The sequence below is a fragment of the Stegostoma tigrinum genome, chromosome 2, assembly GCF_030684315.1.
Source record: "Stegostoma tigrinum isolate sSteTig4 chromosome 2, sSteTig4.hap1, whole genome shotgun sequence".
Taxonomy (NCBI): Eukaryota; Metazoa; Chordata; class Chondrichthyes; order Orectolobiformes; family Stegostomatidae; genus Stegostoma; species Stegostoma tigrinum.
This window is the reverse complement of record NC_081355.1, coordinates 16,794,726-16,822,286: the sequence shown is the minus strand read 5'-3', so window position 1 is coordinate 16,822,286 and position 27,561 is coordinate 16,794,726. Positions and strand designations below refer to the sequence as shown.

The following is a 27,561-nucleotide window of genomic DNA, read 5'->3' as shown; positions in this document are numbered from 1 at the left end:
AGGGTCCTTCATAGCACGTTGATCCAAAAGTGAAGTCGCATGGGGTCCATTTGTGAGCTATGGCTCCCCCTCCACATTCTCTGCTCTGAAGACAACACAACCTTCTCTTCAAAGCTAAAATGCTCCATCTTGGGCAACATCGTGGTGAATCTCGTTTGCAAAACGCTGAAGTGCAATCCGATCTTATCCATAGTACCGCGGCTAGAACTGCGCACGGTACTCCAGGCTGTGGCCCTTTAACATAACCTCCCTGCTTTTACAATCCGTGCCATGAGTGATGAAGGCAAATGTACTGTGTTACCTTAAATATTCTATTAACCAGAGATCAATGGAAAAGTATTCCAAAATCCCTGCTCCTGAGCTTCCTCGTGTCTTGTCATTGAACTGCTTCCGATGCAACTACGTAACTATTTCATACAAGGGCACTAAAACTGTGTGGGTGCAGACTTAGTCGCACACTAACTGTTGCAGCAGCACTTTCTTGCTAATGAAGCGAAGTACAAAAAGTAACATGCCAAAATTCCATGTCTTCTTTACACAAGAAAAGAACGGAAAATTTTGAGTTAGCTGAGGTTGTCACCAGGAACATGACTAGCGTGGGCGAGTTCCAGACACGTAGTCAGATCATGTTGTAAAACTGTAGTGTGGATAGGGTCAGGGTGATGAAATGAATTTGAGTATGAGAAGCATGAGCTGAAAGCAGTGAGCTTCTTGGGTATCACTTTAAAGGAGAGCAAGAGCATGTGGGTCAGAGATGGTAAGGACTGCCCATGCTGGAGTCCAAGTATGGTGCTGGATGAACACAGCAGGGCAGGCAGCATTAGAGGAGCAGGAAAGTTGACGTTTCGGGTCAGTACCCTTCCTCGGAAAGAAAGGTCAGCTCCACACTCACAAGAGGATGGGGGTGTTTTGGGGAAGAGTTGGGATGAAGCTAAATCGGGGAACAGAGCAGCCAACATTTTTTTTGTTTTTAAAAGGTACTACTATTTGAAAATTTTAAACTTCAGATTATATTACACCCACTGCGCAGGTGAGACCTGAACTGGCCTCCTGTAACTACTTTTGTGAATGCCGCCGTAAAACTTTTAAGTGGGACGGAGGGGAGGGGAAGAGAGAAGCGTGTGTTTCATCTCCATTTCAAGAGTGTGTGCTTTCACTCTGCCGCTAGGTGGTGCAGACACAGTGTGGTAACTGCTCATTTTTTTACTGGTGTTATTGCTAAGTGGGCAATGGCATAATACCTTTCTAAATAGCTGGTTGTTGAGGCAGTCACAGGACTTTCCCCGCTCTTCCTTCGGCAGTTGCTTTACCAAGTATCCCTTGCAACGATTGACAGTGGCAGGGCAAAGACTTGACCCTTTTTTAAAAAAAGAAACCATTGCCCTCGCAGACAGTTTTCTGTGTCCAACTCGAGTCAATCTCCAACTGGGAAATTTTGCTGCACCTCAATCTTCAACATCGTTTTCCAAATTTACATCCGAAACGATTTGAAATGCCCAAATGAAAGGTAATGTTCTTTTTAAAAAAGAAAAGTGCTTGTAATTTGGCGAAGTGCAAATCTCTCCACCTGTTTAGTCATCCCAACCTGCTGTGAGTAGATTTTCGAAACGTCTCCAATTTAACTCTTGAGGGTGTATTATCGAATTGTATCGAACCAACCGACTGATCTTGCAGAGGCGAGACAAATAATTCCGACTGGATTAAACGGTTCTATTTGAATTCTTCCCCTCCCCACCCCTTCCCGATCTTGGACGCAAATCTTGCGTAAAAGTGATCTCTATATTGAAGATCGAAGGCATCAAGGACCAGATGAAAGGGAATGTGGACAAATTTTTTGTTTTAAACAAAGCGGCTTTCTTTTTCAGCAAAAATACCCGCACAAAGTAGCGAGGTGATCATCCAGACGGTGTTAAAATGTGGTTGAGGTTTGTGAGAGTCTCTGGTTTGACAGCTGGAGGGCGCTGGGCACAGGCAGCGTCAAAGCCGGCTGCTCACTGCTCTCCTGCAGAGAAGAGGATTGATGGTTGGATGGAGGGGGAGCTCTTCATTTCTGTCTGTCTGTCTCTCGCTCGCTCTGTCTGTTAGACCTGGGACTAGCTGAGTAGCTGTCCCTGAGGTGGGCGCTGGAGACATCCGCAGCTTCCTAGAAGCTGGGGGCATCGTCCGGGATTGCACTCAGACTTTTTTTAAAAAAAGAGCAGTGTTTGGGTAACAGTCTCGCCCTCCGTTTTTTTTTCCCTGTTTATGGATAGGCCATGGCTACCTTGGTCTGCAGGGTCCAGTTCCTCGACGACACCGATCCGTTCAACAGCACCAACTTCCCGGAGCCCACCCGACCCCCGCTCTACACTTTCCGAGAGGACATCTCGCTCATCAATCAGATCCCGGGGCTGCACCGACTGCTTCAAGCTCCACACAAGGTAAGTCAGCGGTAATGGGTAATAGAGCCACAACCGGGCACCGGGGGGGGGGGGGGGGTGTGGGGGAGAGGTAGTGGCGGAAGACAAGTGTTGTGACCCTCTTTGCTTGTGCTGTACATGATTTGGGTACAGGGCTGTAACATGGTGATCGAGGTGTGCCAGTTACATTGGGGAGGGGGGTGTGAGTGCGTGACTGTGTAACATGGGGAGGTGGGGGGGTGCAGCTGTAATAGCCACAGGAGGGGGGTGTGTGTGACTGTAACATTGGGGTAGCGTAGTGAACTGTAACGGCACGTGTAGGGCTGTATGTTTTTTTTGGGAGGGGAGGGGATGGAATCTATAGCTGTGGTGGAGGTATTAGAGCTGAGCCGGGTGTGAGTGAGTGGATTGACTCGGATGGTGGGTGAAATATCAGCCTGTCTCCTCCTGGGACCGGGCTCGGACCCAGTGTTGCTCGGTATGTTCGTGCCGTGCTCCATGTGCCGGGTACCGCAGTGCGGGAGCCGCTGTCTGGAGCGCTGAGGTTGGGGGGCGGGGAAGACAGGCCTGGAAGGGGGCTGACCACCACTAGCGCCCCCACCCCCCTTATCTATCTCTCTCTCTCTCTCTCTCTCTTGCTCGCAGTTTCTGGCTGTCCGAGTTGGCGGTGTAGTGAAAGCATATCCTTCACCCTCCCAATGCTCACTGCAGCCTGAGCACATTGCACACGTCGCCACCAGAGTTACAGCCCCCCCCCCCCCCCCCCGACTCCTCCAGCTCCCTCCCATCTGCTCTTCTCACTTTTTTTTGGGGAGTGGGGTGGTAGTAAACCTCCAAGGATTTTAATAGAAACCGAAAGAACTGCAGATGCTGTAAGTCAGGAAGAAAAATAAACAGAAATTGCAGGAAAAGCCCAGGAGGTTTGACAGTTTCTGTGGAGAGGAAGGGTCACTGGACCCGAAATGTTAACACTGATTTCTCTCCACAGTCGCTGCCAAATCCGCTGAGCTTTTCCAGCAATTTCTGATTTTGTTCAAGGACTTTAAGAGCTCTTGTTTCGGGTTGTTCTCTTCTAATGAAGCCTGACCACGACCACCACGTAATCCCTACCGCGTGCTGCTTTCTTTAGCCTTGTTCTCCTGCCTCCTGGCTGTGTTTCATCAATGTCGCCAGGGGAATGTTGTCACTTCTTGAAAGAGCAAACGCGCTGCGACGGAATTTGCTGGGGCTTCCCCAGACTGATGATGGGAAGTGGACAACTTAAACACCTACTAAAGATGTTTATTTCGGTTTTGGCTTTGTTTTTGTTTCCAAATCGGCAAGATGCGTGCTGTCGCCCTTTGAAATGCCATACAGTTTGAGTAGTGCTTGGAATGTTCCAGACAGCAGCGTTGCTATGTCCCAGCACCTGTCTATGGGAAGCGCGCCTCCCGTGTTGATCTGAGCTGAATGCGGGGTCCCGGGTCGTTGTGCGCGCTTTCCACCGGCCAGTGCCCGTTCCAGGCTTTGGGCTGTATCTGTAATTCGTCGCATGCCTCGGTGACTTTCGTATGCCGCCCCGCTTTTTTTGTAAAAAAAAAGAAATTATGCATCGCATAAGGACGCAAAAATGATTTTGGATTTAAAAATCAGTAATGCCAGTCGGCAGCTCAGTGCAGGTTTGTGCCTCTCCACAGGGCAAGGAAGCTCGGTTCGCACCTTTCTTTAATCAGATGGACAGTAGCTCCCCGGAGAAGGGCTCCTCCAGTGGCTCTGTCTAGCTGGGAGATGGGAATCCGATCAGAGTGCCCACTAACCAGAATTCCTGTGGGTGAGATTTCATAGCTGGATTGGTGCTGCTCTATCTATTTTATAGAGCAACTCCGTGGTTTCAAATAAGATGCTTTCAGGTGTGAGGAACTTCAGCTGTGAAATAACTCCTACAATCTATGACTTTTTAAAGAAGGACCTCAGTTGGAGGCTGGGAACAGTGGTGGGGATGTGGGCTTTGGTGAGACCACTGTTTATTGCGATGGAGAGCCTTCAAGATAATTGTGAACTGCCTCCTTTTTTTTTGTTTTGGACTGCTGAAGTCCATCTGGTGTAGGTTATCTTCTCTCCTTTCTTCCCCCCCCCCCCCCCCCCCCCGAACAAGTGTTAAAAGGGGAATTCCATTTATTGACCCAACCACACTGAAGGAATTGTAATACTCTTCCAAGTCAGGATGAATGGCTTTGAAGGGGAACCAGCAGATCGTGGCATGTACCTGCTGACTTTGTCCTTCTAAAGAGAGGTGGTGTTTAGGAGGTGCTGTCTAACAAGCCTTCGTACATTTTTTTTTGTAGTGCATCTTTTAGACAGTGTACACTGCTACCGTGTGCACTGGTGATGAGTTAGTTTAGGCATGAGGCAAAACAGGGAGGTTATGGCCTAGGGGTATTACTGCTGGACTGTTAATCCAGAGGCTTAGATAACATTTTGGGGATCTGGGTTCAAATCCTGCCACAGCAGATGGTGTAATTTGAATTCAATAAATATCTGGAATTAAGAGTCTAATGATGACTGCGCATCCATTACCAACTGTTGGCAGGGGCGGGTGGGGGAACCCACCTGGTTCACTAGTGTCCTTTTAGGGAAGGAAATTGCTATCCTTACCTGTTCTGGCCCACATCTGATTCCAGACCCACAGCAATGTGGCTTTCTCTTTACTGCCCCCTGGCAATTAGGGATGGGCAATAAATGCTGCCTGGCAGCAATGCTCTCATCCTGTGAATGCAAAAAGCCTCACATTTTATTATCTTGGATTCTCCAGCATCTGCAGTTCCCATTATCACTAATTCATTTATTTCACCCTGTTCATGCTAGGCAAGTAAAGAGGTCAAATCGCTGCTGTATAATTGCCTCCAATCTTCACCTTTTTTGTCCAAATACCCAACTCTTATGCCATTGTACAAGTTCCAGCAGCACCAGTGGTTATTCAGTCCTGTGTTAAAAAGATTGCCATTTACAAAAGGCATTGCACACTCAATTCAATGCCAATCTAGCAGACAAAAAAAGCTAATGAGACTACCACATTTGTAATGATATTACTACTTTCTATACAAGTGAGAGACAAGCCAATTCAGCAAAGAACAGGTATTACACAGTTGATGTTTTTGCTAAATAGCAATTAAACATTAGCAATTATGACAATGAGACTATAAACAAATGTTCTGACTTGGCCCCAGCAATTCATTCACACTTGCATGATCACTTAAAATTGCACTCTTGCACCTGGGATTGAAGCTAACTATATTCTAGCCAACTTGTTCAGAGATGGTATTACACACCTCTGTTACTGGTAGGACTTTGAACAGGTCTTGTGGCTCAGGCCTCCAGTCTAGCACCTGTAGATCAAATTTGGGTGTAAACTGCACTATCAAAATCCCCAGATACAAGTGTTGGGATCAGAGCCCAAATGTATCATTTAATTCAGATCCATAATAAGAGCACCAAGCAAAGTAGTAGCTCCAAATTCAATCCCCGAGTTGGCCAATCTCAAATGAAGGTGGGACAGTGCCATACCTAAAAAAGCCTTCACACCTCAGTTAAAAAGGAAATAAAAGTTTGCTGAATACCTTTCCAGTAACCCTTCCAGATCAGATTCAGAAGGCAACAGAACTTCACTATTCCAATATATTCAAGTCAATATTTGCTCTTGGGTCACATACACAGTCTCATTAAGATATGCAGTAACCAGCATGAGAAAGAAACATTTCAGCAAACCAAGAGGAGGAAGAAGTCAGCATTAGTTGTACTGGAAGCCCTTAGAAGCAATGGATGCGAAGATACCGCAATGACATCCCATGTCATCATGAGAATAGGGGGGGGAAAAAAAAAGCAGAGACACTCAACACATGCTCTACGTGAAAAAGGGCAAAAGAACAAACCCAAACAGAGTACTGTCGCAGTGTCAGTTGTACAGTGCACAAACAGACCCTTCAGTCCAACTTGCCTGCATCGACAAGGTATCTTAAACTGATCTTGTCCCAAGAAAATTTGTAGCTCGGGTAGTGGATTAGGTTGTAGACAAACCGGTGGGTTTGGTTGCAAACATTGTCACCCTGCTAGTTAGTGCACTTCCAGTGAAGCAATGTTCTGCCCCACTTGTTAATTATATGCCTCAGTTTGCTGGGGTGGTTCATATTACTTGCAGTTTTTTTTCCCCCCCTCAGTGGTTTGTACACCGGTTCTAATTCAATGAGTTTGCTGGAGATCCAGTTGGAATACCAGGCCTCCAGGAATTCCCTGGCACATCTGTTTGGCTTGTGGGATTATGGATGTGTTGTCCCAGTTGAATTCATATCCCTCTTTGCCTGTGTGTAGCGAGACAAGTGAGAATTGCTCATGTCGCTTGGCTAGTTGGTGTTCATTTTCTTCCAGTTTGGCCTATTGAGTGTTTCTCTCAGTCCTTGCATGATTTTTTTGTATTACCCCGGTTTTGGTATGGGATCCTTTACATTCATCAGTAGCGGTTGTGGTGTGTTCGTTGGTTTGTGGGTTACCCTGATACCTAGAGGTCTGAGTAGTCATGTGATCATTCTCAGAAATGCCCTTGATGGATGGTAGTGTGATTAGTGAGTCTGGTCGGGCTGGGTCTTTCTGTCGTGGTCTGTCTCAGAAGTAGCAGCAGATCGTACTTTTCTGGTATCCATTCCTTTTGAAAGCAGAACAGGGGCAGCCTTGTGGAGTTCAGGATGTGTTCAGGATATAGTGTCCTGATGCAGATTCTTAAACAAGCCACAACACATTGCAGCAACCTGGAACCGTGAAAAGCCGAACCGGAGCACTTGTACGGAGTTTTCAAAAGAAATTGACACCTGAAAGGCTCACTCCGCCGTTACCTCTGAGACAGACCACAACAGAAAGACAACACGACCAGACTCCTTAATCACCCTACCACACATCAAGGACATTTCCGAGATGACCACAAGACTACTCGGACCTTGGAGGTATCAAGGGTAACCAACAAACCCACTACACCAGCTACTGAAAGACATAAAAGGACCCCATACCAAGACCTACAAAACTGGGGTAATGTACAAAATACCATGCAAAGACTGACTGAGAGAAACACTGCATAAGCCAAACTGGAAAAAAATTGACAATACAGATACATGAACACCAACTAGCCACCAAGAGACAACCAATTCTCATTTGTCTCTCTACACACAGGCAAAGAGGGACAGGAACTTGACTGGGACAACACACCCATAATTGCACAAGTAAGAGAGACAGGCCAGGGAACGCCTAGAGGCCTGGTATCCCAACTGGTACTCCAGCAAACACTGAATTAGACCCTCTGCACAAACCACTGAGAAACAAAACCAGAAGTAATACCAACCACCCCAACAAATTGATGCATATAAATAACACGCAGGGCAGAACACCAATGCTTCCCTAGAGGCGCACTGACAATATTACCTAGCAGGGTGACAAAACGTCTGCAATCAAAAGCTCGGTGAACACGTCTATAACCTAATCTAGTCCCATTTGCCAGTAACTGGCATGTATTTCCCTAAACCCTTCCTATTCATGTACCCATCCAGATGCCTTTTTAAAATGTTGTAATTGTACAAGCCTCCAGCACATCCTCTGACAGCTCATTCCATACACACCACCTTCTGCATGAAAAGATTGCCGCTCAGGTCCCTTAAAAAATTTTCCTCTCATCTTCTGGATTCTCCCGCCCTAGGGAAAAGACCTTGGCTATTTACCCTATCCATGACCCCTCACGATTTTATAAACTTCTACAAGATCACTGCTCAGCCTCTGTTCCAGGGAGGATAGTCCCAGCCTTTACAGCCTCTCTATAGCTTAAACTCCCCAAACTCAGCAACATCCTGCAAATATAAATGCCTACTAGTTTAGCAACATCTTTCCTATAGCAGGAAGGCCAGAATTGATTGCAATATTCTAATAGTGGCCGAACCAATGTCCCAACTCCTATACTCAATGCACTGACCAATGAAGGCAAGCATACCAACCACCTTCACCACCCTGTCTATCCACTTGTGACTCTAATTTCAACTGAGCTTCTGTTGTTAGTGCGGTTTCTAGTGAATTGAAATTGTTTGAATAAAAAGGGCAATCCAGGTAAGTCAGTTTTAACATTATATACCAAAAAGCACTCTACCACAACTAAAATTCAAGGTGTTGTTGTCACTGCTACAGCAGAATTTTTAGATTAGCTGCTGTGAAGGGATTGTGGACTTTCTTGAACAGCTGTGGTTTCATAGATGGTTTGCAGTGCTCCATGATTGTGTTCCATAACAAAATTCCGGGACCGTGTCCCAACCCCTTGCTGTTGATTCCCTGAACCTCTCCTCACTACAGGCATGTACCAATTTCAGTGAGCTAAAAACATTGTCAAATGACAGTGCATGACAAAGTTACAGACAGGCCTCCCATTAGCACATTTTGTACCATAGATGTTGAGGGGAGACAGCATGCAGTCTAATACCTCAAATCACAAACTGTCCAATAACTTATAAATGAAATCCATTATTTTCACATCATTAAAACAAGAAGTTGCATTCAGCTCATGGGCACAGTTTTAAAAAAAAAAGAGAGCGCAGGACAATAATAGACAAGAATGACCTCAAGGCTGGTCAAAGGTAATGGCTTAAAATCGAGAAATGCAACACAAAAAAAGCAAGGAGATTCTGAAGACAGATATTAAAAAAAGAGTTTGTGGAACAGGGTAAATAAAAAAAGTATAACGTGCCTTTATTTGCATAATATCTCAAGGCTGAAATTTTTCAAAGCACTCAATATATTTTGATTATCCACGAAGGCAGTGTAGATCCTCATAGGACTCCCGGCATATATGCATCAATAGCCAAATACATTCACCAGTGACATGCGTGGCACACAATCTGAGACCAGCAATGTTGTTATTCATTTCTTCCTTGGAAAGGGAACTGGCTTTCAGTGTAGGCTTTGAAGTGTCAATGCTTCACAGGTAGCGATAATTTCCTCAAATGCTCTCTACCCGTGGAGAATCCTGATCAGACCGTTCACACATTCGGAACACCACAGCCTCTCAACAATGCTGCAAACAGCAACATTAATTGCAAAAGGCCTTTTACATATTTACTTCATTTTTGTGGCCAAGTGTGTAACAACGCTGATAGTGTGCTATGTATTCCTTTTATTGTAGGCATGCAAAAACTCTGGCAGAACATTAAGCACCTTTTTAAATCTTGGTTGGATCAATGCACGGCCCAACAGTACCTTATGGGTTATCGCTGACTTAATGCAATTCATAGGAGTTTTTTGGGCTTCACGATAGGCAAATATTTTCCTAGATACCAATAATCTATGGAGATTAGTAATTGGAGGCTCTATCAATTAGGATGCCAGCTAGCATATTAGCTAAATCCCAGTTGTAAGTGTGGCTAAATTGTACCAGCATGACTAACTCTCCAAATTGAGATGTGAAACGCTGGTCTTGTAAATTGATCCATTATTCCTTCACAGATACCATTTTGATTTCCTTTTGAAAGCCTCAAATTGAGGTAGTTCCCACCACACAAACAGTGCATTCCACACCTCAAACACTTGCTGAGAGCTTAGTTTCAGTTTTGCGTATTTTACTAGTTTATTGAAATCTGTTTTCTTTCTGCTTGAAGATTTCACAATTCGGAACTAAATGCTCCCAATCTACTCAGCCAAAATCATGAGGACCGTCTCTATCAGATCTTCTTGTGTCTCCTCTGGAGGTCCCAGCATCACAGTACACTTTTCAGCCAATATAATTCACTCCATGATAAAGAAACATTGAAGAGACGGTATTAGAAATACCGTAGAGATCTGACAATAAATACCAAAGATTTGCAGTCCAGAACCAGCCATGCCTTTACACAAGCTGTTCCAGTACAGATAGAATGCTGGGATCTGCTGCGTCATGAGGAAAACTGTCCAAATACACAACAAAGCAAACTCAAACTAGCCAGTTACAAGCTCAGTGTTGAAAGCAAGAAAGCACTAACAAGCAGTCACTTATCAGTAACTTATTCACCAGAACCCCATTTGGGTTTTTCTTGAGCCACTCAGCTCCTGACTTCATTATAGCCTTGGGCCAAACATAGCCAAATTCCAATATGCTGAGATACGTGACTACCCTTGGCATTAATGGCAGCATTTGACTAGACAGGGCATCAAGGCACCCTAGTATGAGGGCGGTTGGGTGACAAACAACAGGGAAAACTCTGGTCAGAGTTAGACCTAGCACAAAATGAGGAAGATAGTTGCTATTGGAGTTCAGTCATCTCCGGAGAAGTTCCACAGGGTATATAGTTTCAAATTAACTGCAATTATATTCAATAATTCTGGAGGAGGTGGGACCTGAACTCCAAGCCTAGTGATGGGGATACTACAGGACTAGAAGAGCCCTACATTCCACAAGGTCACATTCTAGATCCAAGCATCTTCAGCTGCTTCAATGACCCGAGTGTTCAATGTTGTGCACCATGTGCCTCTCCTCAGACAGTAAAACAGTCTATGTCCAATGCAGCAAGGCAGAGACAATACCCAGACTTGGTCTGAAAACTAGCAAGGAATAGTAATGCCACAAGTGTCAGACAATGGCAATCTCCAGGAAAAAAGAGCCTAACCATCATCCTTGACACTTTTTTAAAAGTTATTACCATAATTAATTCCCAGCTACCAACATCCTGGCATTACACTGACCAGAAACTGAATTGGATTAGTCATACAACTACCGTGGCTACAAGGTCATGTCAAAGGCAAGTGGTGAGTAGCTCGGGTTGCAGGAACAGCAACTCCTATTCTGCTTGGGAACCCTGCAGCCCAATGGTATCAATGTGGACTTCACCAGCTTCAAAATCTCCCCATCCCCCACCGCATCCCAAAACCAGCCCAGCTCTTCCCCTCCACCCACTGCATCCCAAAACCAGTCCAACGTGTCTCTGCTTCCCTAACCTGTTCTTCCTCTCACCCATCCCTTCCTCCCACCTCAAGCCGCACCTCCATTTCCTACCTACTAACCTCATCCCACCTCCTTGACCTGTCCGTCTTCCCTGGACTGACCTATCCCCTCCCTACCTCCCCACCTATACTCCTCCTCTCCATCTATCTTCTTTTCCCTCCATCTTCGTTCCGCCTCCCCCCCCTCCCTATTTATTCCAGAACCCTCACCCCATCCCCCTCTCTGATGAAGGGTCTAGGCCCGAAACGTCGGCTTTTGTGCTCCTGAGATGCTGCTGGGCCTGCTGTGTTCATCCAGCCTCACGTTTTATTATCTTGAAATAAATGAATTGCCTCTTTTGATGAACCAGGAGATTACTAATGAATTGTTTCCATCAGTGTGATGGGAGGCAGCTTAGCATGACAAAGTGTTTGTTTGTGATGGGGACGTAACTACTGCAGAGAAAAGCCCATTTTAAATAAACTGAATTTGACAAGAGCATCTTGTATGTCAGAAGCACACTGTATAAATCTAAGGTTGCTCATGCAAGGGGATTGAGTACAGTGGATAGTTCATTGGGCAAAAGTTTTTTCTTCTACACACGTTCATGTGAATTTTTTTATTGTGGTGGGACTGAGGAATGCAGAAGGGCATTTTCTGCTTGCCCTCACTTTAAGTGCTGTACTAATATGACATTGTATGCAAAGAACCTAGCTTCATAGAGAGCAGTCTAGAATCCTGAAGTGTCAACTATATGTGGGCTTCTCTCCCTCTGACCTAATCATTGATTCCATTGCTGTAAAAGTGGCTACAATAAGCACCTAATGACAGCATGCTATTTACATGTGGGGAAGGCACTGCTGTCACAAGGCCATTCATTGCTTTGAGTTGTACTCGCCGAGGGAGGGGTTCACTGGGACTTGACTCCTCCAGTTTTGTTTCTATGCAGTTCACACTTCAAATTTACAGAGCATTGACCACACTTTGAAGTGAGCAACAGCAGTTGACAGTGATCTGAATATGTATCTTGATGGTTAATGGGGCTGTTTTTCAATCAAACATTTCCAACAGAGACATTCCCATTCACTTGTGCCTAGTTCCATGAGATGGGGTCATGAAATTTATTTAAAAAGCTGCCTTTATGTAATTACATATTGGCCTAGATTTTCTTTTTTTGGCCGAAAAAAGCTGCTGGCAGAGTGAAAACCTACACTCTTGATACAACTATTTCATAAGTTTAAGATTATTACAGAAAGGCAATATTGTTGTTGTTTCCAATGCCAGCTTATGGCAATTCTGCCATGCAGTGTAAATACTGTTTTCCTGAATATTTGTTCTCCTTTGTTTTGGATTCTGTCTTCAAAGCAATTGATCATTTGCACGTTTGAATGACATTTGTTTTTAGGGCTAGAGGGAATATCATGAGGTCAATTTTTAAAGAAAAACCCTGATTGTTGGCAACTTTCTTCATTTCATTCTTAAACCTCATTTTGAATACTTTTTAACTTGCCTCAAGGTTATTTATACAACTTTGCATAACACTTAAGAATATGATGAGCAAGACACTGACTATGAATGATTGAGAGATAATGGGAACTGCAGATGCTGGAGATTCCAAGATAATAAAATGTGAGGCTGGATGAACACAGCAGGCCAAGGAGCATCTCAGGAGCACAAAAGCTTGACTTGTTTTCACAATTGCCTCCAGCCTTGCATGCACCATGTTGCTTTTCCTTTTTTTTTCCCCCTTCTTGGATAGATGCTTGCTCAGTTCTTGCACATTGTCTGGAATGAACTCCATAGTACGTATTGCCTTTTTTCCTTTCCTCCTCATTTTTCAAGGCCTTAACTTAGTACTTGTGCACCATGTATTGTACTTTTTTGCTTATGCAGGAAGATGCTTCAAGTGGATAATGAGCATAAAAGAAATTGTGCATGTCTTTCTTTTGTGCAGATGCATAACCAATTTCAGTAATGGTATGAGACAAAAATATTGCAGACACTGGAATCAAAGGTAGACGAAAGAGGCTGGAAGAACACAGCAAGCCAGGCAGCATCTGGAAGAAAGGAGCAGTCAGCATTTTGGGTATTACCCTTCTTCAGGACTGGTATAATAGATCAGCTGTGAAAAGCTCTGGACAATAATGCAAGCTTCAGGAAAAGCTTGCCTTTCCACGTCCTTTTCTTGGTTAGAAAATTGCTGACCATTACATATAAACCTATGATGTGGCAGTTCCTTACCTGCTGTAACCACAAATGTTGGTCATAAGACATCAATGATTAGAATCATACAGCATGGTAACAGACACTTTGGCCTAACCAGTCCATGCTGACCATGTCCCCAAACTAAACTAATCCCACCTGCCTGCGCTTGGCCCATATCCCTCCAAATATTTACTGTGCCTGAACTTAGACAACTTTTTTAAATGTTGTGACTGCACTTACATCGATCACTTCTTCTGACATGTCATTCCACATCTGAACCATCCTCTTCTCTTTCTCTCCTTGTTTTAAAAAAAAAAAGTTACCCCTCATGTAATCTTAAATCTTTTTCCTCTCACCCTTGTACAAAAATGCTCCCCAGTTTTGAACTCCCAACCCCAGGGAAAAGACCCTTGTCATTCACCTTATCTATGCCTGGCATGATTTTATAAAGCTCAGAAGGTCAAGGGGTGATCTTATTATGATAAAGTGAAAAACTGTCTTTGTCTTAGTCTTTCTAGTCTACTTCTTTTATTTCAAACTATCCATTCCTGGCAAAATCCTGGTGAATTTTCTTCTAACCTTCTCTTCCAGTTTAATAATAACCTCTCTTCTAACAGTGACCAGAGGTGTACACAGTGACTCAGAAAAGGCCTCACCAATGTCCAGTACCACTTCAATGTGACGTCTCAATTCCTACACTTGAGGAGCAATGAAGGCAAGGGGACTAAATGCTGCCTTAACCACCCTATCTGTGATGCCCCTCTTTACCTGAACCCCTAGATCCCTCTGTTCTACAACACTCTCCACTCCACAGGGCTCCAACGTTAAATGTACAAGTCTTGACTTTGTATCACTGAAAAGGGATACCTCCCTTTTATCCAAGTTAAAGTCCATCTGCGTCACTTCAGCCCATTGCCCCAATTGATCAAGATCTCTTTGTGATCTTAAATGATAATCCTCACTGTCTGCTATACTGCCAGTTTTGGTTTCACCTGCAAACTTAATAATCATACCTTCTATACTATCATACAAATAATTTGTATAAATGCCAGACAAAATTGGACCCAGCATTGATCACAGGCCTTGAGTCCGAAAACAATCCTCCACCATTCTGTCTCCTGCCATAAATCAATATGTAGGTGACATTTTTCATATTGAGCAGATTGAGATTTTAAAAAAGGTGATCAGAACTTTTAATCATAATTTCATACCTACAATCCAGTGCAAAATCTTGATGCAAGGCCTCCCTTATGTTTGTGTTTTTGTTTTGGGGAGAATGGATAGCTCTGATCTAAAACTGCATTCTGCCTGTACTCCTTTCTTGCCTGGATTATTTCTGTTGGTCCTCTGACCTCTGCTTTACTTTAACCCTTTTTATAATTTTTTTTCCTCCTGTTAGGATGAAATGTTCAGTCCTTCAACCACTTGGATTTGACCTTTAACTTTTTTACATTTTTTAAAGATGGTATAGGGTGTCTTGTTTACAATGATCTAATAATCAATCCATGCATTATTTAATTTGAAGCAGTAAAATGCATTATAAAACAGACATTACAGCAAACCAACTGACTTCTGTGTGAGGTTTGCAAACCTGAAAAAGCTGAATTAGCAGGAAGAATTGCAACACCTTAGGTATAAGTGGAGTCCTTTTTAAAGGAAGGTTACATGCAACATTCCCTTCCTTTCCAAAGGTTTTAACTAGCTATAATAATGTGAGTCTGACTTGCTACTGCAATGTTCATTTGTTCATGCACCAGATCATGATGGTGACTTTGTGTAAGTGCTGTTGAGTGGCAGTATCACTGACTTTGGCACCATTCCTATTCAGGTTGTTTCTGAAGTTTTATTTTGCAGTTGCTGGTCAAATTGTTCAACTTGGTACCAAGGTCAAGTTTATGCAATCTTTCTCTTCTAATTCCATCAAAGTAAATTCTCAAGTCAGATGCATCATCTGCTGTAAGAGTGAGACAAACATTGTTTTAAAAAGTCAAATGTAAAGGCTTTTTGTGCCTTTAATGTGCAGAGCATTTGCAATAAAGTGGATGAACTAATTGTGCAGATAGATGTAAACCGATACAGTATAATTGGGATTTCAGAGACTTGGCTGCAGGGTGACCAGGGATGGGAATTAAATGTTCCAGGGTAATCAGTATTTAGGAAAGACAGGCAAAAATGTGGAGTGGCATTGCTTGTTAAAAAGAAAATCCTCAATAGTGAGAACGGATGTTAGCTCTGACAATGTGGAGACTGCGTGGATAGAGTTAAGGAATACCAAGAGGCAAAATATATTTGTGGGTGCCATATATAGACTGTGAAACTGTAGGGATGGTGTTAAGAGTAGCACTAAACAGGAAATGAGATGCATGTGATAAAGGGAAAATCAGCGCCCACGGGTGACTGCACATAGATTATGACGAGTTTGATTTGCCCACTGCTGTGAAGGAGGCATTTCTAGAGCATATATGGGATGGTTTTCTTGACCAATATGTGGAGGTACCAACCCTAGAGCAGGCCATCTTAAACTAGGTAATGAGAAGGGAATCACTAACAGTCTAGATGTGCGAGACTCCTTGGAGATGAGCAGCCATAACACGTTTTTTTAAATTCTGTCAAGGTGGAGAGTGAGGTCATTGATTCTGACTGTGAAGGTATGAGGCGTGAGTTGGCCTTGATAAATTGGGGAAAGTTACCTAAAGGGATGACAGCGGATAGGTAATGGCAAATGTTCAAGGACCCCAGCGGGGAATGGCAACATCTATTTATTCCTGTCTGATGCATTACCAAAATGGGTAAGAGGGCCAATCCATGGCTTACAAAGAAAATTAGAGTATCCGATCAAAGGAATACAGATTGGTGAAGAAAAATATACCTGAGGATTGGGAGTGGTTTAGAATTGAGCAAAGAGGGACCAAGGGATTGATTTAAGGGGAGAATATAATATGAAAGGAAGCTTGCAGGGAGTACATAGACTGACACTAAGTTTCTGTAGATGTGTGAGGTGAAAGATTGGTGAGGCAAGGTCCCACGGACAGAAACGGGGCAGTTGACAATAGGGGACATAGAAATGGCTAAGGAACTGAATACACACATTGATTCTACCTTAATAGTGGACACAAATCACATACCAGAACCATTGGGGAATGCAAAATTTCATGAGGGGAAAAATCCAGATTAACATCTGAAGAGTGATGGTGCCAGGAAAATTGATTGAATTGAAAGTGGGTAAATCCCCAGGGCCTGATAATCTACATCCCAGAGTACTTAAGGAAGTGGCTGTAGAATTAGTAGATGTGTTGGTGATCTTCCAGGATCCTATGGACTCTAGAACGGCCCCTGCAGTTTGGGGGTAGCTAATGCCACTCCAACATTCAAAAAAAGAAGGTAGAGAGAAAACTGGGAATTGTAGATCACTGAAAATTCTTGAACACATTCTCAGTGCTCTGCTATAAAATTCTTGATAGTGTTGCAGGATCAGACAGTCAGCAAAGATTTATGAAAGGAAAATCATCATTGAATTCCAACAGTATTATCAAGTAAGATGTAACTAGTAGAGTTGACAAGGGGGAGCCAGTCGGTGTGGTATATTTGGACTTCCAGAAAGTGTTTAGCACAGTCTTGCATAAGAGATTATTGTATAAAATTCAAGCACATGGGATTGGGGAAAGTGTATGGAGATGGATAGAAAACTGGTTGGCAGAGAGGAAACAATGGAAATTAATGGGTCCTTTTCATATTGGCAGGCAGTCACTAGTAGGAGTGCTACAGAGATCGGTGCTGGCACCTCAGCTATTTGCAATATATATTAATGGTTTAGAGGAGAGAGATGTCCAAGTTTGCAGATGATACAAAGTTGCATGGCGGGGGGGTGAACTGTAATGAGGATTCAGAGATCCTCCATGAAATGGACAGTTTGTGAGAGTAGGGAAAATTAATGGCAGATGCAGTATAATTTGGAAAAATGTGAGATAATTCATTTGAAAAGCAAAAACAAGAAGGCAGATTACTACCTGAATGGCTGTAAATTGGGAGAGGGGAGTGTGCAGCAGGCCCTGGGTGTCCTTGTGCAACAGTCGCTGATGGTAAGCATGCTGGTGCGGCAGGCGGCAAAGAAGGCAAATGGTATGTTGACCTTCATTGCGCAAGGTTTTCAAGTTAAGGAGCAGGGTAGTGTTGTTTGAGTTATGCGTTGGTGAGACCACACCCTGAATATTGTGTGTAGTTTTGGCCTCCGTTTTGTGAGGAAGGATGCCCTTACTCTAAGTGTGGCAGTAGTTTACTAGTTTGATTCTGGGGATGGTGGTACTAACATATGAGGAGAGATTGACTGACTAACTTGGAATTTTTTTTCAGACAAATCAGGGGGGAATCTCCTAGAGATGTAAAATTCTAACAGGACTGGATAGGGTAGATGCAGTGAGGATGTTCTTGATGGGTGTAGGGTGTATATCTTGAACCAGGGGTCATGGTCTGAGCATTCGGGGTAGACCATTTAGGAAGGAGATGAGGCATTTCCTCTGAGTGGTGAGCCTGTGGAATTCTTCACCATTGGAAGTTGATGCCAAAATATTGAATGCATTCAAGAGGTGGCTAGATATAGCACTTGGGGCGAATGGGATCAAAGGTTATGGGGAGCAAGCAGGATTAGGCTATGATGGCGATCACCCATGATTGTGATGAATGGCGAAACAGCCTTAGAGGACTGAATGGCCGCCTCCTGCTCCGATCTTCTATGTTTCTAGTAACTGTGCAGTTGTTTCAATCTGGATTTTATTTTGATGTCTCCTCCTGGCTGCTGTAATGGTTGTTTGGTTTCTCTGTCTTTTTTCTCTTCATTTGGAGAAAAATTGCTGCCTTTTATTTCTGAAAGAAGTGTGATTTGAAGATCTAAGTCTGTGTGGTACATTTTTCTATTTCAGCTTTGTCACTTGTCTCCAGTACTGCTTTTGAGCTCAAAAGTATTGTTACTGTAGCTGCTTCTGCTGAACCTGTTTTTTTTTGCCCTTCTCCGCCCTCGCACACACAGTTATGCCGGCGATTTATCTTTCCCCCATTTTGGATTGAAGATTCTACATTCCTTTATCCCCCCCCCCCTTTGGCTGAGCTGAGCAGCCACATCTTGTAAACACTTCAATCTCTGATAGTAGCATTTTCAAGTCTGAATTTATCCTGAACTGGAATCAAAGCACATAACTGTGGATGCTGGTGACCTGAAACAATCAAAACAAATTTTGGCATCTGTGATAACTGTTACTGTTCAGATTCCAGTGATCCCCAACAGCTTCTAAAGTGTTCTATGGATTTTATTTTTTTTTGGGTGTGGTCGTCTGCTTAAATGGATTGAATTCAACTGATGAAAACAACATCAGTTTGACTGTCTGGTTCCTTTTGACTCTGAATTGATCTATTGTGGTCCAAATCACTTGAATTCTTAAGCTCTTTGGCTGTTTTTATACGAGCATTTTTAATTCTGCAGATATTCATTTGTAATAGCTAAGCCAATCTTAATGGCTTTCTTTTCTGCATAAGATGCCTTTGAGTCTAGAAACTATAAGTCTGCCTACATGTTTTTAATATTCAGTTGGACAGTCTGCCTTGCCCCATTCTCAACTAAAGCTTGCGGATGTTTTGACTATGCTTTCAATCCTGCTGTCAGCGTAGAACGCCTCAATCACTCACTTGCCTTTTTTTTTGACAGACTTTTTTTGGTAAGTAGATACATGTCTATCACTCAGCTTTTTTGCGTCTTTCCACACCTGTTACACGTCAACAGTCAAGGAACCAGCCCGGATTTTGAATGGTTACATTCCCTTTTCAAAGTCCTCCAGGTTTGCTCTTCATTTAAAGGACACCACTTTTAAAACCACCATCTTTTCAGGCTCCTCATAAGTGAAATGTGATGGAATTTATTTTCTTTTTGGGTATTGTTGTAACTGAGTGAGGGAGTGACTGGATGTGCTCGTGCAAAACTGAATATACTTCTGCCAAAGTCTGAAGTTGCTCCAATGTCCTTTTTTATATCAGAAAGAATGAGCATGTGTCCCAGGGCAGAGAATCTTCCACTTTTCATTGTTTTTAGTTTTGACTTCAACCTGTGAGAGTTAATGACAGAAACCTCTAAACAATGGGACACCTTTAGCGATAACCCCATTATCCCTATCAGTTTATAATCCTAACCATAAGCTGTACAGTGTCAATAATATGGCAAGACCATTCTAAATCAATTATGCTCTGTAACTGAAAGGTCATTCAATAAACTTTTTGATAATGCCAAAAATTAGATCATTAAAATAATAAAGCAACAGGAAGGCCTGAGATTTGTAATGGGGAAGAATGACTTTGACCAACACCAGCTTCTTTAGGGAAAGTCCTGGGGTGATGCTTGCATCATGTAAGTAGCGGTACTTTTATTGCTGACAACCATGGAAGTAGCTCATTTGAAGTAGAACGAATTTAGGAATTTGGGAGGGTTGACGAAACCAGGTGCATTCCTGACCTGAAGGGAAGCTAGCTCAGCCTTTGCTCCCCTTCCATCTTACCTTGAAGGACACATTTACTGACTTGCGTTCAAAATGTTCGTTTGAATGCTGCCCAGAGAAACCACCTTTTGTCAGAGTTGAGGCTGTGGAGGTCAGCTCTGGGGTTAGTGGTCAGGGCACAATGTTTTGAATGTTCTGCAAGATTGACAATTCTTGGCACTTTTTAAAAATCTAGAAATTAGCATATTCAGCTGTACATTATTACACAATTGAATAAACTTTATTAATAAATATGGTCCAAAAGAATGATTATTTTGGAGTCACTTTTTGGTTGTATTAATTCCTAATAATTTTTTCCCTGCAGACAATTGCATATGTTTCAGTTGACAATCTAAACAGGTCAAACTGAATTGATGTAAACTGTTTGTTTATCTATTTTGGGGAAATTGTCATGATTTGAGCTGCAATTTCCAATGGCTGGTCGAGTGAGTATAGCACGCTAGAACAATTTGCTTGGAGTACTGTCTGGACTGTCAACCTGCTTTTGTATGTACCTTATGCATTTTTTTAACTTTTTTTCGTGGAGATTTTGTCAGAGTCTGGGTCTTTGGTGTTCTAGGCTTGCCGGTTGTTGATCTGGATCACTGGTCTTGCCCTCGAGTTGTCTTCAGCAGTACAAAGATTTGGGCTTGATCTGCAATCGTGGATATGTTGAGAAAGAGGGGAAAAAACAAGTTGGAATTTCGCAGTGATAATGGGAACTGCAGGTGCTGGAGAATCCAAGATAACAAAGTGTGGAGCTGGAGGAACACAGCAGGCCAAGCAGCATCTCAGGAGCACAAAAGCTGACGTTACGGGCCTAGACCCTTCATCAGAGAGATCTGTGATAAAGGGTCTAGGCCTGAAACATCAGCTTTTGTGCTCCTGAGACGCTGCTTGGCCTGCTGTGTTCCTCCAGCTCCACACCTTGTTATTTTGGAATTTAGCAGAACAGGTTTAGGAGGGTGAATAGAGTTGAGAGAAGCCCTAGTAGCCGTGTGGCCCTCTACAGAAAATAGATGACTCTAAACTGAAAATCTACATTTGGTCTGATCCTTAGCCCCTTGATCATCAGTGCCCAACCTATCAACGTTAGTCTTTTGATAAGGTTTCTTTAGTAGAGAATGCCAAAGATTTGCATCCCTCTGAAGTAAAGATATCTAAGGCATGGGACAAGAAATGGGGTGTAATGGCAAGCTTGTTTCTGTAGAAGTTTGTTCTTGCATTTAAGTAGAAGTCAAGTGGTTTGGACATGTCGGTGCTGAACTTTTTATAGTGTGCCCTTTTGAGGAGTAGTCTTTAAAACCATCTATACGTGGTGTAGTCAGTCAAGGGATTATTCCTTGGTCTGCTAGCCAGTGTTGATGGGTGAAAGTCAGTTCTAAGTTAACTAATGCTCCTTTTGTTCAGTCTCCATTACTGAAACATAGGTGCAGATGTGATTAGTCCTTGAACGCTTACTCAATCACTGCTATCTCATATGAAGAATGACCATACATTGGGATTCTTTGTAGTTGCTGGTGGAGTTTTGGTGAGTGGTGGAAAAGACTACTGTTACAAGCAGTTTCCAGTCACTTTCATATTCCTGGACAGCAAGGCAGGCATCTCTACAAGTGGCAGCCTTCTGCTTGGGGAGAGGAGTGTACAGTTGTAAGGGACGGTAACTGGATACTTGGCCTCCCTGCTACTGCGTTTTATCCTGAGTGCCTCCTATTTGATGTTTTCCCTCCATTTTAACAGGTATTCCATGGGCTTCACACAAGACTTTGACAAAGTCACTGAATTTAGGGCAAAGTTTCGTAGGCTATTGCAGTCTAGTTTTTAACAAAAAAAATTTTGAAAATTCTAATAGGATCCATTGTAACTCTTATCCATCCTATCAGTTATGTATTTGATTTTGAGGTAACCATGGAGGAAAATAGTTAGTCATTACAAATGATTTGAGCTGTTGTTTTCACCATGATGTTTAACGCAACAAATGGAGTGGCTTAAAAAGATGCATTATAATAGTGACAGAAATTTTTTTTAGATTTCATTCTAATACCTACATAGGAACTGAATGTAAATTCATTGACTGTTAGTTTGGCAGAGCCTTGTGTAGATGCTTGGGATTTCTTTTAAAGCATATTATGGAAACTTCAAACAGAGAAATCTGGACAACTAGAGGCTGACTACTTGTCAGCCAGAAACCATTATTTGTATGTTTATCCCTTGTAGGTTCATAAAATCAGGGTTTAAAAACTGTATGCAGTCCTGGTCTCAGTGGCGTGTCATGTTACAAGGTGGATTAAGGAGTTGAAAAAGTTGGCTTGGCTATTAAATACTTCTATACTGCAGGTAAAATTAAAGGGTATTCTTTCACTGATTTGCTACCAGCCAGTTACCATTGAAATGAAATAGTACAAAAGAATTTCAATCAACTATCAAGATGAAGCATCTCCAAAGGACTCTCTAACCATAAGTTTTAAAATGTTGCCATTACCACCTGGTGTGATAGCTGCAATATTCTATCTATTTATCACAAACAACTTAGTCTGATCCTTTTGCGGACTCACTCCCTGCATGAATGTTGCGATATTTGCTCTTGTGGTGAGGAACACGCATTTGCTGTTAACTCTACTCAAACCTGGTTAGATTGGCTCCTTTAAAACATAAATGAATTTCCTCTTGGAGAGAAGAACCTTTACAATGAGGAAGTAAACCAATGCAAACGAACTGTGGTGACCAAATGAGAGTCGTAACAAGATTAAAGGGATCAGCTGAAGACAGGCAGTTTGTAATTGATCCTTGTGGCACTCCAGTTCATGTTTGGGTCTTGGCCATTTTGGTCCATGACTTGCATGAGGCATTAAAGTGCAACGTGTTTAAGATCATCAATGATACAAACTTCGGTGGGGGGGAAAAAAGCCTGCAAACGTAGAGTGGCTCAAATGGATCAATTTTCAGTGATTTGGGCTTGAAGATAGCTAATACAGTATGTGTAAAAGTGAGCATGGGAGACATGAATGTGGGGTTTCTGAAGGAATTTTGTAAGTTTTTCGTACAAATCCAAAATGCAATTGAAATTTCAGATCTGTTTGTTGAAAGTGAATCACCTTAGAATAAGGAAGCCTTGCTATAAGTTATACAGGGATTTGAGTGTATAGCTTTTGAGCCACTCCAGGGTGAATATATTTTCCTTCACTTAGGTCAAAGGCTCGTAAGATTTCATTTCTCAAATGACTGGATTGGATACAGTCTTCTGAAGAAATATGGAGCAGAATAAATTTGGGAGAGGTGAATTCATTGAAACACCTCTATCCTTGGAGACTTGACTGGCTAGGTACCGAGTTCCTTGTTGGTTAGAGAATCTAAAACTACAGCCTAGCTCCCTGGATAAGAGTTGAGACTTCCTTGCTTCGTGAGTTGTGAATTAATTTTCTTCCCCCGAATTTGTTCAGGCACAGACTGGTGGTGGGGGTGCTGAAAGGATTAAGTCATGGTTCAGGGTGTGATGTTTGTGGGGTCAGGTGTGAAGCAGGAGTGCTCAAACTAGCTCTTCTGATAGCCTCTCCGCTCAGTTCGCAACAAACAACTGCACCTCCCAGTCGCAAACCATTTCCACTCCCCCTCCCATTCTCTTGATGACATGTCCATCATGGGCCTCCTGCACTGCCACAATGATGCCACCCGAAGGTTGCAGGAACAGCAACTCATATTCCGCCTGGGAACCCTGCAGCCATATGGTATCAATGTGGACTTCACCAGTTTCAAAATCTCCCCTTCCCCTACTGCATCCCTAAACCAGCCCAGTTCATCCCCTCCCCCCACTGCACCACACAACCAGCCCAGCTCTTCCCCCCCACCCACTGCATCCCAAAACCAGTCCAACCTGTCTCTGCCTCCCTAACCGGTTCTTCCTCTCAACCATCCCTTCCTCCCACCCCAAGCCACACCCCCAGCTACCTACTAACCTCATCCCACCTCCTTGACCTGTCCGTCTTCCCTGGACTGACCTATCCCCTCCCTACCTCCCCACCTACACTCTCTCCACCTATCTTCTTTACTCTCCATCTTCGGTCCGCCTCCCCCTCTCTCCCTATTTATTCCAGTTCCCTCCCCCCATCCCCCTCTCTGATGAAGGGTCCAGGCCCGAAACGTCAGCTTTTGTGCTCCTGAGATACTGCTTGGCCTGCTGTGTTCATCCAGCCTCACATTTTATTGTCTTGGAATCTCCAGCATCTGCAGTTCCCATTATCTCTGACCTTGACATGAATTGATTTGTCATGGATTGTATTTGTGCTATCTTACCTGTGTCACCAATAAATAAATTGAACTGTAGATCAGGCAGCAAAGTGAAATTGGGATACCTGTAACAGAAATACTGTAACCTCCCTCCTGATGGCTGAAAGGTGATTTATTGCAGGGTCAGTTTTGAAGCCATTTGACCACAAGGCACCAACATGGAACCAGCTCCCAAAGAATAACCCAGAAACTTCCAACCTGAACGTGCAAGGGAGTTGTAGTTCAGTCTAAGTGCTCTGTTGTTGCCATTGTTTGGCACAATGATTCCTGACGTGTTGATTGTTTGCTTCTGTCTGATTGTGTATTTATGATTACCTGTCTATATCTTCTGTGAACCTGCTAAATTTAACTGTAGTCTAGGTGATCAATTCCTTTTCTGAGAAATGAAATGATCCAAACAAGCCAGAACTTTAATATCTCCACACAGTGTACAAGTTATTTTCACCATATCCTTCTATTCTTGTGTCCAGGATTAGTGATGGAGAAAGGATTGTTGCCACCTGTTTGTTTTTTTGCGTGTGAGGCATACATAAAGTCCATTCTATTTTTACACTTCCTGTTTTACATGGTCAGCACTGGACAGAATAACCTTAAAACATCACCAGTGATTTGATTCTTTTAGGGGAACCTCTCCAGGTGTGGGTTCTTGGTTAGAAACAAGTGACAAACTTTAAACAACTGATCTGATAATATAATGCAAGACTGCTTACTGGAATATAGACCAGCACACTTCGTAATTGTGTGAATGCAATGTAAAATCCTGGAGGGTTAGTTGCACCTCATCCTCGAAGATCAAGTTTATCGTAGAATCTTAGACTGTTCAAGACAAATAGCCTACAAATTTCCTTTTCTCCCCCCACCCTGAACCTCCCAAGGGTTGACTGCTCCAGACAACACGTCTTCATCTTTACAGATGCTGCCAGATTTGCTGAGATTCTCCAGCAATTTGTGCTTCTTAATTGATTTGTTTTAATGTCTACAGCTCGCTTCATTTGGTGTTGATGCATTTCATCAATCACTTTTTATACTTTCTCTAACAGTCCTCTCCCTGAAGACAGTCTGATAATTCCATCCCAATGCACAAACCTTTCTACAGCTGCTGAGATGAAACCTTACGTTTCCAGTCCCTAAATGTAGTGGTAGGTATGCTCAGTAGCTGGAGACTTTGGAGACTGAGTGATTGATTGCCTGTGTGAATTCCTTTTCATTGAAATGTATTGGTGTTTAGCAATTTAAATGTTGAGAATGTCCACCTCCTGGAGAATATGGGTGCTTCCAAATCCGAAATATTGTTTCTGGTGGCCTAGTCTTCAGGAATTGAACAGCAAAGGTAGGGCTTTTTTGGATCTTGTGGGTTGGGTGGGGGGGGGGGGGGGTGGTGGTTGTTGTCATTAGGGAGAGAAAGATTTAGCAGCCACCCTTTGGCCATGGGCTCAGGTATAAATAGAGCTCCCAAGCCGAGCAGCCATCAGTGCATTTTCTTTAATTGGTACATCAAAAGTCCCCAACTTGATTTGAGGGGTCTGTCTAGAGCAAACTCTCCCAATTATTTGCCCTTGCCACCTCGAGGGAACGGGAAAATTGCACGTTGTCTAGTCTATTCTATTCATTCCTTCTACATGTTGGGAGCTGTTCGGCGTGCTCCAAGTTTCATGTGCTGTTTTCTTAAATAAAATTTGGATTGTACACAACTGGTCACTTGGCCTATACATGTGCATGTAGTTTTTGATATGCCTTAGCGTGCATTTCTTTTTTGGCTTGTATCATTGGCCACTGGACATTCACTTGACTTTTAACCACCCTCCCATCCTTTCTAAAGATCTTATGATCACTAGTTTCACCATTATAGTTGCTGATTCACGTGTCTAGCATGCCTCAAAAGCATTTTCATACATTTGCACTGCGATCAGGTTGTGGTTTCGTTGTGTTTGACAAACACTCTCTAGCCCTCATGACTTATACTTGAGGTAGTGATGACTGGAAGCTACATTTTCTCGTTCAAATCAAGCTGGCTAGTAAATCTTGTTATCTAACACTTTTTATGATCTCTGAGAACATGTTTTCTAGCGATCTAGCTTGATAACCAGTAATGTTATAAAAGTCAGATGCTAGTGCTCAAATTTTGAAAAATTTGCATGCAACTGTTTTCTTTGTCTGTCTGTCTGTCTCATGGAACTGGTTTAACCGTGAGATTTGTGGTGCTGGGAAGAAAAGAACACTTTCAAAAGCCTTCCGGCACTAATACTAATTTTAGTGCTAAAGTACAAGAGAATTGAGGTGACAAAAACAGAATTCTTTTTGTTTGTTTTGATTTGGCGCATGTTTCAAATGCAGATGCTGATCCAGACTCCCTAGTAAGTACATTTCTTTCCAAATCCATGTGTGCGAGTGTTGGGCGAGCCTTGAAATCTTTCAAGGTCAAGTCCAAGCCAAGCCAGAGATCTAACTTTGCTCTAAGCCAAGATGAGAGTAGAGCCAGCAGAAAATTAGTCACTCAGTGGTGTAAACTGAGAACTGTGGGATCAGAGCTGTCAGTGATTGCCAGCCTTGAACACATCTATTCCTGTGAATTTAAAAACAGGACAATAACTGTCTTCTGGGGCACTTCATTCCCATTTCTGTATTAACACTTCAAACATTTCACCACGAATGTGAGGGAAACAGACGAGGATTTTTAAAAATAACTCTTAGTTCAGCCAAAGCATGTCATTTTCTCTCCTGTTGAGCAGAGGTGAAAGTTTCTTTGCTGTTCATATTGTTTGTTTGCAACATGGAAAGGATTAAAATTTTATAACCATAAAGTAACCAATGCATTACTGAGGTCTAAAAGCCAAGAAATTCCCTAAGTAGGGAAAGTGCTGTCCCTAATGTCACTAAATTACTCATTGGGCATATCTAACACAGCTGCACAAGTAGCATTTTGTGTAGTTTCAGACTATTCTTAATCCTACAGTTTGTTGTCGTGAGAAATTTTTTGTTTTTATTTCCCCCAAGATACAAAAGCACAATAACATTCTGTAGCGAGAGCAGTCAAATGGATTGAGGAAACCCAATTTGGAAGCTATTCAAAATCTCTTATTTGCCATAAGTACTTTGCACTGTGCAGTTAATCAATAAAATAGACGTGGAAATTTGGTCACAAATAGGCGTGTTCTCCATGTAGAAATGCTTAGCATCTGCAAAGTTTATACTTTTTTCTTTTGATGAG

General features: G+C 42.8%; 1 protein-coding gene across 5 annotated transcripts in view; it reads left to right on the top strand.

The window, feature by feature from the left end:
• The first annotated feature begins 1,316 nt into the window (after positions 1 to 1,316).
• The window catches only part of fhod3b (formin homology 2 domain containing 3b), a 583,240-nt gene continuing 556,995 nt past the window's right edge, over positions 1,317 to 27,561 (top strand). For 4 of the 5 annotated variants that reach the window (XM_048559356.2, XM_059652629.1, XM_048559337.2 and 1 more), the window contains exon 1: positions 2,025 to 2,420. In XM_048559356.2, coding sequence (XP_048415313.2) covers positions 2,256 to 2,420 — 165 coding nt within the window. In that variant the 5' untranslated portion in view covers positions 2,025 to 2,255. Of the gene's footprint in view, positions 1,508 to 2,024; positions 2,421 to 27,561 lie in introns of those variants that run through there. The other variant, XM_048559318.2, reaches the window with a different exon arrangement.